At 37.0% G+C, this 16,944-nt stretch overlaps 1 protein-coding gene across 2 annotated transcripts in view; it reads left to right on the top strand.

Annotated features, from left to right (window-relative positions):
• The window catches only part of PTPRD (protein tyrosine phosphatase receptor type D), a gene marked incomplete at both ends in the record, with an annotated part of 312,639 nt that overhangs the window by 262,315 nt on the left and 33,380 nt on the right, over nt 1-16,944 (top strand). For both annotated transcript variants that reach the window (XM_082301167.1, XM_082301166.1), the window contains one exon: nt 4,379-4,554. In XM_082301167.1, the coding sequence (XP_082157293.1) occupies nt 4,379-4,554 (176 nt within the window). The remainder of the gene's footprint in view (nt 1-4,378; nt 4,555-16,944) is intronic.

Here is a 16,944-nt window from a genome sequence, read left to right as displayed (position 1 = left end):
AGGAAGTCAAGTGAATCATAAGGTCTGCATTATTAGCCTTGTGGATCTGAGTCTATGTTGCAGTAAGCTGTACTGTCATCTCTGTTCATGAGTTCTCAGTATAAATTGAGAGCAATATACTTCATGGGACAATCTTTGGTACTTTAGTTGTGGCACTGGCTAATTTTATTTCATTGCTCATTCACTCTTACTATGTAAAAATTAAACATCTTTGTTCTTTTGAGATATTTGAAAATAGATTGTCTTTTATGCTGAACTACTCATCTGATTCTTCCCCTGTTGTGCTCAGCTCCTGTCTGGCTAAATAAAGAGATTGCAGACTCTGGTCATTCATCACCATAGTTGAAAATGCTATTAGAAAATAGTTGTGGTAAAATCATGGTTCAGGAGCTTTAACTGACTTCTTGTGCAGAAACTGTGTCTCTACTTTCGTGAAACTTGTAGAAGTCAAGTTATACTACATGGATTACCTTAAATTTACACTTTAGGTGTGCCATCCTAAATGTACAGTAAATCCCACTGATGCCAGTAGGTTTAGGTAAGGTTTATATCAATATTACTGAAGGCAGAATTTGCTTTGTCCCCTTCCTGACCCATGCTTTTATAGAACTGACCTCTCTTAACTATGAAACCCAAATTTAAGTAATGATGGCAATTGCTGCTGTGCTTGTGGGTATGTTGCCTTCAAGCTATGGCAGCTAACAAAAGTCTGCAGGATTTCATTGTACTGCAGTCAGACTGGCTGTCATTTGATTGTTTTTGCACTATTAGACTTGACAGAAAATTGTTCCATTTTCTCAGCTCAGAATGAGGTTATGGCCAGAAAAGTCATTGCAGAAAGGGACATTTTAATATTTAGAATTACTTATCTTTGATAAATTTTTATGCTTTGTCATTGTAGATATTTACAGATATTCAGGGTTTGTATTTGTTATTTTTAAACGGCACACAATTCATTAGTCCTCTTATGATAAAATACCTTCCCTAGAGAGCTTTAAGGATTTTGGAGCAGGATGTGAAACTGAGGTCATGCATAAAAACAGTGATGAAAAGAGACTCTGTGAGCAATGTGTATGATACTTAAACGGACTATGAGAATGGATGGAGAACAAAGAACATACCTAATGGATACTGTGTGTGAGACAGTGGAGCTGAGCATTCTGAATCAAGTTGTTCTCTTGATCTCAGCAGAGATAAAACCCTATTGAGTACTGTATTCTGCTAGAGATGAACCCTTGGTGAAAGTCTCACTGCAAGTGTTGGAGCAACAAATTTTTGTTTGTTTGTTTGTTTGTTTGTTTTCAAAACTTTGTTGATTAATTTGTGAATAGTTGCTCAGGGTCTGTGGTAAATGGATTTTCATGTCCATGTCCCAAGTATATCCTCGTTTTGTGCCATGAAGCTAACTTGCCTTTTAAAATAATTTTTCTAGCTAAAGGACAAACAGAATTTTTTGTGTCCACTTTATGACAATCAAGGGGAGAAACAGAGTGAAAATTTCCCCTATAACATAGATTTGAAGAAATCCTCTTTGCAATTATCAGTAATTATTAATCTTAATTCTTTTTTACTTGAGTCTTAGATCAAGGAAAGTATAATCTGGAAGCTTTTCTTCATTCTAATTTAAAGAATTAGAATTTATTTAATTTAGAAGTTACATGTTTCAATATGATTTATCAATAAATTTAATAGAAATCAGTTCTATTTTTCTACTTAGAAAGAGTATTTACAATTTAGGCATTCTGATTTTTTTTATATCAGGTACTAGAATTGACTGCTAAAATTTGAAACTCTCATTCTTTAGGGAACAGCTTGCAATAGTTCTCATGCTTAATTTTCACACTGAGTTTGTGCAGTATCAGTTCCAGAGGACAGCTTTCCCAGAAGATCATTTAATCACTTTACAAAGTGTTGTTTTTCAGTTTTCCCTCAGGCTTTTATTTATAACATGTGCTTCAAAGTATGATACCGGGCATCATAATATAATTCTAATTTATGCAGAAAAAATTTCTTTCCAGCTTTTTCAGTTCCTTTGGTAATAATACCCAGTTGGTGTAGATTTCTCCTGTTGGCTTCATTCTTCTTTCTCATTGGTTTTGTGGGGAAAAAAAAGGTTTTATTATCTTGAGAAAGGAAGAAAATACAGCATTGTGCCTAGAAGTTGTATTTTCTGTATCATTAATTCCAATATCCACAATAAGAAGTGTCACGTAAAACTGATTCAGGTCTACAAGAGTAGATGCTTTCAAACTCTAATTTCTACCTTTCATGGAGGGAAATCAGGTTTTTTGGCTATAGACTATGCAGGTTAACTAGTTTTTTATTTTGTTCTGTTTTTCTCCTGGAAGAGACTTTAAATCAGGTCAAATCAGTCAGTCAGTCTTCCTGTGTCCATTCATTAATCTTGCCTGAGGAGTGCCATTTTCTGCCTCTCTTGTAACCCTGAAATTACAAGGTCTTTCTACCTCTGAAATATTTTGTCAGGTTTTTCTTCTCATTGTGTAAAAAAAGTAAAATCAAATTAAAATCTTACTTTAAATGTGATTTGAACATATATAACAAGAACATATATGGAATTTTATTAGACATGAAGGCAAAATTTTTTGCTAGACTACAGCTGCAGTAACCCATAATCTGAATAATTTACAGATTGTATTGGATCTTACTTACTGTGACATTTAGTCTGTGGGTTCATTCACTGCTAAGTAAGTAGTGGAATTAAACATTAAGCTTACCCAGAATGAGTGTGGCAACTATTAAAATTGTAGCTAAAAATGAACAGTCACTTTTAAAGAGGTACCGCTAATTTCCATTCAAATTCAAATTATTTTGGAAGACATTTTCAGATGTGTTACAATCAGGAAAGACAGGAGTGTACAGCTCCCGTAATTCCTGGTTTGGGATCACCGGCAGGAGATAACGCATCAGAATAGATTTGAAGATTTGGTTTCTGACAGAAAGCTTCAGAAGTACTTATTTACAATTTATTCTGTTTCACAGCCAAAGAAATGCAATTTCATTGTTTTGTGGAGTGAAAACAGTCATTGCTTTAGAATAAATCTGGAGCTGGTATTACCACCTTGACTCTCTTTTGAAAGAGTTTGTGGAACCTGCACCATTTCTTGTGTTTTAGACTTGTGCATGGCAGATTGGCTGCATAAATATAAATAATTAATTTCTGCTCAAAGAAGGAACTTCTGTCAATTACTTAAACAAAACTTACTAAGATACGGAGCTCTATATTCAGCTAATTAACACTGCTTTGCCATTCAGCCAGCGCTGAGATCTCACATGAGTATCTTTTCTTTCTCTAGTCATCAGTTAAAAAGCAAGCAGTGACATAAAAACTGATCCCTCCATGCTTTATCTTTCAACATGCACATAGTCTGAGTTGAAAGCTGGGCACTGCACTGCTGAATTCAGCAGCGGTCTGAGAATTTTTAAGTCCACCTTTACCATTTCCATTAGCATGGCTGCCTTATTAGTGCAAAGTAGAAATGTGACCTTTGTTACAGCTAATAAACCTACTTGACCTTGGTAGGCAGCATGTTCCAACACTCAGTACAGGCTTCCTACTGCATACCAGGAGTTAAATAGATTGCAGCTAGAAACTGGCCTGCTTCCTGTGGAGCTCAAACAATGGACAGGTATCTGGTAGACACAGCCAAAGTCCCTGTGTAAATCTTGTCCAAAATACCTGAGCCTCGAGCAACTAGCAATGTAGGTCCCATGTGCACACAAGTCTTGAATCCCACCTTCTTTTCATGCTTTTAATTCTTACTCAGTCTTGCAGAGGTCTTTATTTCATGCATACACCATATAGCAAATTTCACTGTTTCTTAAATCTGACTTACATAATGTGTTTTGTTACAATACTTATTTTCCCATTTAATGGGAAAAATGAGTATAGCAGTGATATTAATAGTCCTGGATAATTTTTTTTTTTCCTTCTGTATTTAAAGGAAATGGAATAACCTCAACAGGAATGTTGAAGGAGCCTATCCAGGGCATCTGCTCAAGAATCTTCCCTATCTGTCCCAGGTAGAGACTGTTGGGTGTCTGCAGGCAGCATCAGACCAGCTTTTAAATGCTGCTGTGTTGACCCCCAGGTCTCTCCACCTGATACAGATTTAGCAGCTTTTTTTATACTTCTTATCAAACAAAGTCTCCTGTGTCAAAAGAATAGTTATTCTCAGAGAGACCACCATGCCTCTTGACTCCACAAAGGGCAAACACTCACTTGTAAGTACCCATGCACTACCTGGCACAGAGCCAGCCAAGATTGACCAAATCTGCTGTGTCACAGGATTTTTCAGCCCTTGTACAATAGGACAGCACAGAAATTCTGCCCTGTGTTTTCATTCTCCTCTCTTTGCAGGCATACCAGGCAGCGACTATATCAATGCCAACTACATAGATGGATACAGGAAGCAGAATGCTTATATAGCAACGCAGGGGGCATTGCCAGAAACCTTTGGTGACTTCTGGAGAATGATGTGGGAACAACGAGGTGCAACTGTCGTCATGATGACAAAACTAGAGGAGAGGTCCAGGGTAAGGAAAGCTTAAGCAAGGTTAATAATATTGTGCCTGAGTTACCACTAATCTAAGTTTTTTCTTTCCTTCATGTATGTTTGCCTGCTTTCTTTATACGTGTAAAAACTGATTTTTTTTTAGGTTACCACGAGTTAAAAGTGTCTATACTATGAAAATCACTAACATTCAGGAAATCTTGCTTTCACTATGAAACTACCAAGTCATGCCACTTATCTAGTATTCTTTTATACTCTGGAAAACTTTTAAATTTTTGATCACAGTGATTTTGGTGGGTTGTTTTCTGTTTTAATCATGTTGCAAATTTTAGGAGGTGACCAAAAGAGTTATTTCCTCTGTAGTAATAGGAATATGATCGTACCATCCTGTTACGAGGAAGTGAATGTACATCAACAGCATTCAGTTCTCAATTTTAAATGGTATAGATTCAGCATTATTTAACATCAGCAAGGACTTGGATTTGTTGAGAAATGGGGTTTTTTTGAGCACATGCCGGTAGCTAGGAAAACTACAATAACAAATGCAATAAAAGAATACAAAATTATCTGTGGTATTTCAAATTCAATTTTGCAGACCAAGGTAAAAATAGGAAAGTAAAGCACTAAAACATAAGGATATTGTTCTGATAATAGCATAAGGATACTATTTAAATAATAGAACCATAGATTCTATTATTAGAAGAGTTATAATAAAATATGTGCTATATGTAAAGGGAAATAAAAAATAGTAACTTGTTTTTGTTATAAGATAAAAAGGTGGTAGAAAGAGTAGTAACAGACCATGGTGTGTTGCATGAATATTTACCAGTGGGTCCATATTTGGTGGCATTTATCAGTTCTAAGAGTGGATGTTATTGGAGAGGAGAGCGTAAAAGGGGAAAAAATAAAAGAGAAGAAGAAGAAGAGAAAGATGGGGAGAAAAAGAAATGGGAAAACTCATCCTCAGCAGCCAATCAGGAAGACAAACGAGTATTTTGCCCTCCGTGGTGTTCCTCCATCCAACTTTTTCCACAGTAACTGTATTTTGTGTTGAGATGGTCTTGCAGTCTTCATGGGTTGTTTGTGCTCGTGATGCTGTTACCATTGCTGGGAGCACACGTTGGCTAGGGAGAGTGCTACACAGCTGGTTCATTGCTGAGCTTTCTACAAACACGTTTATGAGTCCTATATCACTAGCCAGAAACTTCAACAAAACGTAGAAATCAGAAAGGGGGAGAAAGAAGGGGTGATTCTAACATCAGTGGTAATCACTTCCCTTGAGACCCTGCCATAACAACAGTAGGAGGGTTTTCAAATCCAGGAGATGAATAACAAACAGGAGTGTCACAGGAAAAACACTGCCACAAGCATTCTGAGGTACACTGTTCTGGAAGTTTGTGTGAAGGGATAGGAAGCTGCAAGTGGGAAGCAGGCTGCAGGACTGCAGGTGGAAGGTGGGAAAAGCTAAGGTATTGAAGGCTCTGTGCAATGAGTTAAAAAGTGCCATAAATACGGAGGATCAAGAACAGTTCAGTAATACAGAAAGAGATTAGGGAGGAGGATAGAAGATTTATCATCCAGAAAGGTATTCAATCAGTAAAAGTATCTTATGGAGGTAACTAGATAGTAGTTGATATTTCAGTAGTTCATGGATGAGCTCCATTTCAAAATGAAAATGTTTTAGCATGTGTAAGCTTGGAACAGGCTGGAGTGCACCGTAAAGCCTAATGCTGTACTGTGTTGGCATTGATGGCTTTTTCATATGCTTGGATACCTGTAATTGCAATGATTACATAACTTGAACCTCTTGGCAGCAGTCATTCCTTTCTGGAGGCTTACCAAAACACATATATATCTATTCTTTTACCCTTTCCATCATTTCTAAAAGTAGAGTAGGCTTTATGCAGTTCAAGCAATGTATAGCATTCTAATTATAGAATCACTTCCCACATGTAACTTCAACCCACATTAACACCACTGCCTTTACATACCTTATGTCAATTAGTACATAGCAGTGGGTAATTTTAGTAGAATTTTTAATTTTATCTTGGGTCTACAGGCCTTGTGTAGTCCTGGAACTGCCTGTTTGGAATTGAGAAAATGAAATTTTTCCCATTTCTTCACTACTTAATTCTTTAAAGTTGCTGTTAAATGACACCAGATCAAAGAAAAAATCTGATTATAATAAGCAGCCCATTGCAAAAGGTATACTTAAGTACTTGAGAGTTTGTCTTAATACTGCAGGCCACAGGCAACCACTGTCTAGAAAGACGTTTTGACGTAACTAAATGAAATTCTTCTCATTCTCTCCAATAATTGCCTAGCAGAGTTTTAAGCGAACTCTAGCCTTTGTTGGCTGCACCCTAAAAAAACACTGATCAGAATAGTAATCACCTCCAGAAGTGATTAGCATTCAGAAGCAATATGTTCCCTAAGTGGAATGAGAAGCTAGACATTCTAGTCAATGGATTGCTCCTGCATTCAATGCTTATGTTTGTGTATTTTTTTGTGCATAATTTAGCGCCTTCTGTGTTCATAGGTTGAATTTGATGCATTCAATGCAGAGCATTGCATACCACCTATCCAGTACATAACTCAGCTCCCACTCTGAGTCTGCAGCTCTGTGAATTTGGCATACCAGTTACCTCTTCTAATACAGTAACTGCACATAATGTAATTAATGGTATTGATGGTGAGACAGCAGTGGGAATCCCTGTGTAGGAAGAAAACCCAGTGATGACATTTCATTGCTATTTTTTTTCATGCTATCATTTTTATATAGCATATTCTTATAGCAGAAAAACAAGTGAGATTTCAAACATGAAATATAACCACTGTTACATATCATTAGGGATGAAGAGCTTTTCTAATTTTGTTTCTCTTTTCCTTTTGATTCTGTTTTGATTGCTTTTGTGTCTTGGCAGCCTGATCATTATTCCTGCTGCAAGGCAAGATTGTTTCTCCCTGGGACTTTCTGCTTTCCATCTCCATGTCGTCATTTCTGTTTAGCTAGCTTTTTTTCATCATGTAGTCCTGCAGCCTGGTATCAGCCTTTTTAACCTGGACTGCATAGATAAAGATGAGGATTTTAATTGCATCTGCAGAAACAAAGTTGGTTCATTAGCATGTGTTAGATGTCTGAGTGACTGCAGATTTGAGAATGTTCATATTTTACAGCTGAGTAGATCAAATGAAGATGTTACTGTGAATTCATTATTCATTTGTTTGCCTATAAGGAAGCTAAAGAAAAAAAAAGATCTTTCACTTCTAACCTTTCACACTTACTTGGTTTCATATTAAATGTCATCACCTGAATTTCCCTTGACCTAAGCCAGACTGCAGCGAGAAAGTCAGTCCCATCATTCAGCTACCATGAAAATAATTTGTATCAAAAAGGATTATACACACTGGCAGTGCCTGGAACAGGGTTAGTAGCATTTTTGTCACAGATATGAGTTTAATCTTTGTGAAATAAAAGAACAATATTGAAGGTTGTAAATTAGAGATTTAAAAAAAGCAGTACTGTGTTATACTAAGGAATATGTAAAACATGTAAAGCTTTAATGTGGATACTTCTCTTTCCCACTTCTCTGTCTTCTCTTCTACCCCAAGCAGTGCAGACTAGATTTTTTTGTTGTTGTTTTTTGGGGGTTTTTTGTTCCTCTCAACTAATTGAATGTTCTGAGTACTCATGTGCTATAGTGAATTTTATGAATGATCAGCTGAAAAATCTCCTTTTATAGCAAAAGATAACACAGTCTCCAACCAGAAACATTTAGTCCTGCCTCCTTTTTCAGGGTGGGATACTGTTGTAGATAGTCCATTTGCAAGAGAATACAATCCTTTCCTTCTTTGTTTTGTAATTCTGTGTTTGGAATACATTTGCTATGTTGTCTTGGAACTGATAGAAAATACTTCGTTCCTTAACCTCATTACAGTATTTTCTATATTGGGACCCCAGTTTCTCAGTTTAAAATCTTTTGACAAAAAAACCCAATCAGGTCACAGCTAAATGACAGTATAATGACACTACCAAGTATTCAAATATTCACAGGTAAATGACAGTATAATGTCAATATCAAGTATTCAAATACTGAGAGGAAGGCTTTAGTTTTCATAATGATACTATCAGCTTCGTTAAAATTTGCTGATGAATAAATGAATACATGAGAAAACTACATTTGTGGCAATCTGTTAGCCTGGTCCAAACACCTGTTTGACTGTCATGAAGTAGATATCATCATCAATATTATAAGCAAAAAATATCTGTCTCGGTTTGAAAGACAGGTGTCTGCTAAGGAAAGCAGGAGCCCCCCTTGGAATGGCAGATGCAACCCCCCTTCCCTCCAAGTTACTATAACTTTGAAATCAAGGGGCTTTTAGGCAAAGATGTGGAAAATAGGAATAACAGTTCTTTACTATTATATATCTGTATGTGTATAACCAGTCAAACAAACAGCAATAACTGCGGCAGTAGCAGCAAACAATCACAAACCCAGTGCCAGCCTTCTCGGCTGTCGGGCCCTTTCCCCTCGGGTGCAGTTCCGCTCGCAGCCGGCAGGGGCGCTGGCGGCTCCCGGTGAGCAGGGCAGGTGCGATGGTTCCCCCGCGGCTGCAGGGGGCGCTCCGGAGCGAGCTCGGGGAGCACGCGGCAATGGCGGCCTGGGATCCCGGGAAGGGATGGGACAAAGGCTTCACAAACCCCTGGGCAGCCAATCCCGGTGTCCGGCCGGACCCTCAGGAACAGCAGGCTGGAACGGCAGGGACGAGCACAAATCCCGGGTGGCAGACGAGATGTATCCAAATGGGGAACCCCCCGAGGTCTGGGCAGGCAGAGCGAGCAGGGCTACAACGCAGCGAAAGCTCGAAGCAACGGCGGGGCAGGGCGGGCACGGCCCGGCTCCCAGCGAGGCAGGGAAGGCGGCTTTGGGATCCTGGGGCTTCTCCAGCAGAAGGAAAAGTGGCCGAAGAAAGCAGCCTCCCTCTCTGTCCAAACGCTGAGACCGACTGCCCACACACACCCAGGTGAAACAAAAAAAAGTAGCCAGCTCTTTTGTTTTTCTGAAGTACCCGGCCATTTGTTCCCTTAGCAACATGTATGGGGGAAATTCCTTTAACAGAGAAAAAAGCCAGGAGAGCTCCTAAAACCCCAACATATCTAAAAAGTTGTAAGCATAGAATAATCATCTTGGTTTGTCAAGGCTAAGTCATCCTGAATCCTGAGTCTTTGTTGGGAATGGGGAGAATAAAAAAAGCCCAGCAGAAAAGTCATGTATCCTGTCTCAGATTTTGTTCCCAATTATTGATACACATGGGACTACTTGCACGGGTCCTGTATTTGTTCCATAATAACACCAAAAGGTAGTTGAAAATCCCTGGACTTCTCTCAACTTGTCACTGATTCCTGAGAGAGTCAGGAGAGATGGCACTGTCATGAGAAAAGGTAAATGGACTTTTCCTGGTATTGCTGAAATGCTAAACAGGAACTCCTGTTCCAAGTGTCAAGCATCAGAACACTCCCATCTGAGTATTTCAGCTAATTTTTTAAATAGATTTAGAGATTATTCCATGTGTAAGAAAAATGGAAAATGGATGACAGTAGAGATATCAAGTAGGTGAAGATAGTGTCTTGAAGATGGAGTAAAATAATTGTTTGGGGTTTGTTTTGCTTAGTGAGTTTGGTTAGGGTTTTTGAAGGAGTAATTGAATCAGGGAAGGTTTATTCAAATTCAACTAGTACAAAACCCACAAAAAACTAAAAACACAGTGGAAAATGTAATTGTACATTGGGACTGTTCAGTAAAAACAGCTTTGAAACAAACTTTGGCAACCAAGGTAAGGAAAAAATAAAGGGAGGTCTGGGAAGAATACTATATTATTCTACTCAAAGTGCACGTTGTCAACATTTTTCATGAATCTTCATTTGTTGATAGCAGACTAGGCACTGATATCTAAGGTATCTGACTTCATAGCTAAGACAAAGCAAGAGTATGTGCACCACAGTAAGTAATAAGCACAGAAAACTAAGATATAGACAGTTTTCCTGTCTTTTTGAATGGAATGCAGCAGACTTTTATGTGCTTGTGATGAAGTTAGTTCTCTATTTGTTGTGCAGAGCTTCTGAAGCAAATTTCAGGTCTTTCCTTCTAAATATGTTTGGGTAATACTGGAAGTATTGCTTGTCAAAATATTGCATCAAAAATAAGTGACAATAAGATGTCTTCACTAAAGGAGTAGTCAGCAGTAGGTGCACTTAAAAATTCATTTAACAATATTATCAATATGGTCCCAATATGCACCTGTATTCCACTGTATTTAGGCAAATTGTAATTTATTTTTGAAGAAAACTTTCACTGATGTTTCTTACTGGGCAGCACAGGCATGTAAAAGTGTGCTGGTTTTTTTAAGTTGTGAAATATATTTAAACATAGGAAAATACAAAAAGAAATTTTAGCTATGCTTTGTAGCAACTGAAAAAATTATACATGTCTTTATCTTGTAAGTGGTAAGTTAACTTATCAGTCAGCAGATATCAGTAGATAGGACAGGTTGCAGATGGCATTTTTCATACTGAATTGTATTGTTTTACTAAAGAGGAATTAAATATGCCATTTTGTAAATTTTTCATTCCCTAGTTTTAATGGCAAACTAATACCTTCTGTATCAATAATGTACTATCAGAATTTTATTTCACTTCTGTAGTGCTTACTGCATGCTAAGATATGAGTTAGATGAAGAATGAATGAGAGAACTGAGGGGGAAAAAAAGAAAAACACAAAATCAAGTACACCATGTGTTCACCAGATTCACAAAAATAAAAATAAACATGTGTAGGTTTGTACTGATTTTTTTTTCACTGTAACAGAATGCCATGGCCACAGTCGAAGAATTCCTACACCATTGTACGGGGTGAAGTCACCAGTTGTAATGCCAGAATTGTAACACTTAACCATAACTGTTTATTATGGAAGGATTCTCAGAGGCACAAGGGCAGGAACATGGTCAGCTCTCACTGAAATGCAGTCAGTCATAGGTGCTTAATGTATGTAAGAATCTAATCCAAAAAAGCTTAAGAGTTCATTTTCTAGGCACATTTCAAGGGGAAGTGCTGTGCCAAGGTGCCTCAGCTAAAACTCAGACTGTTAATACCATCCAGTAAAATAGCTATGGAAATGCCATACTCTAAGGAGGGTTAATTTTGTGTGAAGGAATTGCTTTTACACACTGCATAGGCTGGAAGTCTGGTTATTTGAAGTTGAGAACATCCAGAATTAATGCCCCATGTGAAAAGATGTTGGTAAATTACAGAGAATCTAGAAGAGAACAGTAATGATCAGATGTTGGAGAAATAGTCAGAAATATTTTTATTTGTTCTATATATATATGAGAGTGAAGGAAATCACAGTAGCCTTCCAACATGTTAAAAGCTGTTAAAAAATTTCATAGTAATCAGCCATTTTCCCTGCCTGTGGGGCTTTAAGGAGGAAGAAATAAACTTTGCAGCAAAGATGATTTATTCTGAACTATTAAAGAACTTCCAAAATGTAATGTCATGAATGGAGGAAGCTTTGTAGGATATTTTGTGCAGTCTCTTCCATTATAAGATTTCAAGAACTGTTTGCACCAGAGTCTTACCTGAAATGGTTTCAAGCTGGCAATACCTGGTATTGCCAAAAGTATTTTTCAAGGCAACCATCTAGTTTTTTGTGTTACTCTGTGTGGTTTCTTTTAGCTGTTAGGGTAAACTGATGGTTTTCTATAAAAATACCATTTCCATGAGGCAGCTGTATAGCAAGTGGTTGAGTCAAAACCATATTCTAGCTCTGTAATTTGACTTTATTCTCTTAGTTCCTTTGCTTTGTGCTTGAGGTAAGACATACATTACTGTGTCCCATAATTCTTCTCTTAATACAGACAGAGGAACTATGCCACATGTAGAAATTGCTCATTAGCATTTTGAGTTAGAAGATTAAAAATTCTGCTTATTTGTTTTCAAAATTCAGTGACTGTAGAATCGTAGAATCATTAAGGTTGGAAAAGACCTTCAAGGTCATCAAATCCAATCTTTTACCAAATGCCCACTGAACTATATCACAAAGTGCCATGTCCACTTGTTTTTTGGACACTTCCAGGGATGGTGACTCCACCATTTCCCTGGGAAGCCTGTTCCAGTGCTTAATCACTTTTTCAGTGAATAAATTTTTCTGATATACAACTTGAACCTCCCCTGGTGCAGTTTGAGATCATTTCCTCTTGTCCTGTTCCTGGTTGCCTGAAAAAACAGATCGACCCCTACCTCACCACAACCTCCTTTCTAGAGGTAGTTCTAGAGCACAACAAGGTACCCCCTGAACCTTCTTTTCTCCAGACTGAACAGCCACTGTATCCTCAGCCACTCTTCATAGGACTTTTGTTTGAGACCCTTCAGCATCTTTGCGGCCCTTCTCTGGACACATGATTAGTTCATGTTTGGTTTAGCATTGTACTGTGTTACTTCAGGGCACGGTATCCTGTCAAGCAGTTTGAGGCTTGAAAACGTCCATGAATGATTTTAGTATTGTTTATCAAAAAATAATCCTACTTTTCCTTGTCTGGCAGATTATGGTAAAAAACTCAAGGCCAGTTCTCCTTTCTGGCAAGCAATAAATCATGAAAATTTAAGTTCTTCCAACAGGTGTCTCTGAAAGAGAATATTATGATTTATACTTTGCATCATTTATAGAGCTTGCCCTATGTTCTAAGAAAGTTAATGGATGCAGCTGGGTATGAGGTTGGTATTCAATGCTTTTGCTAGGGTAATTTTCTGGTTAATATAACAGGAACTGTATGAAATACATTTATGAGATTAAGAATTTTATCTGTGTATTAAAGTAGCTATAGAAAGCTCACCATGACTTGGAAGTTCCATTCAAGAACCAAAATCCAGAATAAGACCTCTAGGTCCCTGAAATGCTTTCCAGTGTGCCTTTCCTTGTATTAGTTCTGTTTTAAGTGAACCAAAAACAAGAATAATAGAATTTTTTGATCTATTGTTTCTTTCTTTTGATCCTTTTGTTTCATTGATATTTTATATAATACTCATATCAGCTTAGAGATATCTCTCTTTTATGAAAAATACTAGATCTTTATTAAAGCACTTGAATAGCAGGCTGAATTGGAATTGTTCAATATGTTCTTCATCCTGTAATATCTTATTCAGTGAAAGGATTATTCAGGCTGCACACAGTGATCAGCCTTGAGTACAAGAGGATGAAACAAAAAGCAGTCAGCACATTCACTTTTCCAGTCAGTCCATTCATTTAAACCTTTTCAAGACCTTTTTGGAAAATCTTGCTGAACTTAACTGTTTGACAGACTCATCCTTCAAAATGAGTTCATTAAAACCATGGCTTCCCTGCTGTTAGAAAGAGCTCAAAAAGGGCATCTCACATTGATATCAGCGATACAGTTTTGAACTCTACCTTGCTTGTATAGATGAAGATAAAAATTGAGATAGAAAACACTTTTAAATATGCCCAAGATTCCTTTCAATATCTGTTTCCTTTTGTTTTAATGACCATACCACACTCTTTCATAAGGATCAGAATTGAAACAGTTTGGGGATAATCTCTTTAATTTATCAATTATGTGTCAATATTAACTTTTAGCCTACTAATCGTATCTCAGAAATTTCAGAAAGTAGGGGTGTACTGAGGGTGGATTTGAAGCCTTCGTAGAGGACTAAAGTTTGCTGTGAATTGATTAGTCTATGGTTCATTTATGTTGCCTCCAAATTCTGCTTATAACTTTTTTTCGTGGCTACTGTAATTAAGACCAAAATCTAAAACTTACTTATGACTATGAGTTTATATTTTAATCTTTCATTTAGACTTAGACTGAAGTCAGAGAGTGACACTAGAGCAAATCTTGTTCAAATAAGATCTAAAAATGTGTTTCTGTATTCTGATTTTATTTTTTTATCTTTGCTTTATAATCTCAAATACTATTGTCAGTGTCTCTGAGCTTTAGAGTCAAATCAGCCTAATCTTTAGGTGGCAAGGCATTGTTGCAAAAAAGGAAATGGCTTCAGAGTAACATCTGTTTGGAGACAGAACATTAGCTGAAATGTCTGAGGCAGTAAACTAGCCTGATAGGGTTTGAGATAGGCTCCATCACCAACAACTGGCACTACCATTCTTATTGCATAGTTATTATTACCATTCAACATCATTTGAGACACACTTTATTCTTCTTCCTTAAGTGAAGGAAGATTATCTGAAAATACTATTGAAATTTTTGACTGCAAAAGGCTTATTTTAGTAAGAAAACCAGTGCAAGAAATTTGTTATGTACTACTGATATTTTGTGTTCTAGATGCAGCATAATTCTGTTCCTAATTTGCTCTTCTTAGCAAATAATGTGCTATATGTGTCTGCCTGATACTAGTTTACTGTCTTTTTCCTGATCAGTGTTTTGTCCTTATAATCTTAGATAGCCTGTAACAGCTGGTTCATGTGATAAGAATCACCTGAAGTAGCTTTTCAGCCTGAATGACGGAACTTTATACTAGAAAATTATTTCTCTACCCTTGAATGTCAGGAATCTTTGTATTCATATGTTCATATGGAAATACACTTCCTTCAGCTCTGCTGATGCATAGCGTCACGTTCTCTAGTGTCTATGACTTGCTGAAGTGTGAATATCCATGAATATTAGGGACTCTGTAGCTGAAACCCTTCAAGTCTGGAAATGTCTCAAGCTTCTCATTTTTAATGGAAAAGGAAGCATTTACATTTCTTACAGCTTTGCTTTCAGTGAATACTTGTGCTTCCATGAAGAGCAAGGATTTGCATGCTCTGAATGGCAGAAATGTAAAGAAAGAAAATATGTGTATGTTTGAGAGGCAGATTAAGAGAATGTGCCTATCACTACTTATACATTATAGTTACATCTACTAGTGTGGTACTTAAAAAGATTTCTTAATATAACTTATTAGTTTTTTGAGAGCTGCTCTGATGTTGTATGTAGTGGTTTTGGCAGTGTGCAACTTATGATCATGAGATAGCAAAGTAGTAGTAAAAGGCATGCTTGTCAGTACTTCTAATTTAATTTCTCTTTAAAAAACACTCTTTTAAATCACCAGTGAATTATTTCACACTCGTGTCTGCTTCATTCATCTTGCCATCTTTGGGGGCAGGCAAGAGAACATTAGATAATTACTGGTATAAGCTGTTCTCATGTACAGTTAGTGGCACAGAAAAACTCTCATTGGGTGCAGGTGAATATAGTCTGCCAGGGAAAAGAGCAACACTTAGAACTTGGAGCTACATGGATAAGAGAAAGATGAGGACTGTGAGGTGAGGACTCATCAAAGGTATATTAGAAAAAAACTATTAAAAACACTGTAATTGTATGTCTGGGGAGGGCTAGTATTATCATCACCATGCTTTGCCACGTTAATTTTTTTTCCAAATAATTTACACAAGCAAGGAAGAAATGGCCCTTACTACAGAGACATTAAACACAGACCAAAAAGCTAAAGCAAGAAGACATTTGGCAAAAAATTTCAAAACTGTCTTGTTGACATTTAGTGTTAAATTTTGGATGACTCAAGGGGGTTGAGAATTTTTTTTCTGAAAAGAACATAGAATATGTAACCTCTCCCACTTTGAGAGCTGAAGACTGGGATCTGAATATGGAATAAAATATTTGAAAAGAACTCTGTCTCAGAAAGTAGTGTCTTACCAATTAACTTGTATTATCTGGTCCTCTGCTGCCAGTGGAGTCCAATAGAAAACATTGTTTGATCTCTCACAAAGATAAATTCGACTCTAAATTGTTAGGAGTATTGGGAATATAAGGTTTATGATCACAGAGCAAAAGAGTGTAGGAGACACATAAGGACACATGTCTGAAGAAGACCTCTTATTCTGAGAAAAATCAATAGGCAAAAGGGACAAAAGGTGGAGTTCAATCCACTTATGCTTCTTGTGCTCTTCCAGAAGGTCAAATCCACATCAACCTGAAATCAGGTTTTCTTTCTAAAAGTATTGATACCTTTTTTCATCAGTTTCCACTTTCAAATAATATATATACTACTCTTCGAATTGAGTTTCTTATTGAACACTTAGTGGCTGCTTCCAGCAGCAGTCCTCTGCATCATGGAGCTCTCACAGAAAGTATTTTAGAAAAATTATACCATAATTGCAGTTTATGTTAGATAAACTAGTACATTAAAAAAACTCAAACAAAATCTGCACCTAAAGGAGAACACACATTTATTTTTCCCCAGCCTAACTGAAAAGAAGTTGTCTATAGCCTTCTAAGTCCGAGTATATTCTTAACTTTAGATTACTCTACAAAATAAAAATAAAACAAACATTTTCCGTCCTTTTCAAGATGGTCAGATTTTGTTGTTAGGAAACTGCAAGCT

This window comes from Coloeus monedula (genome assembly GCF_965178545.1).
Source record: "Coloeus monedula genome assembly, chromosome: Z".
NCBI classification, from domain to species: Eukaryota; Metazoa; Chordata; class Aves; order Passeriformes; family Corvidae; genus Coloeus; species Coloeus monedula.
This window is presented reverse-complemented; position numbering and strand designations above follow the sequence as displayed.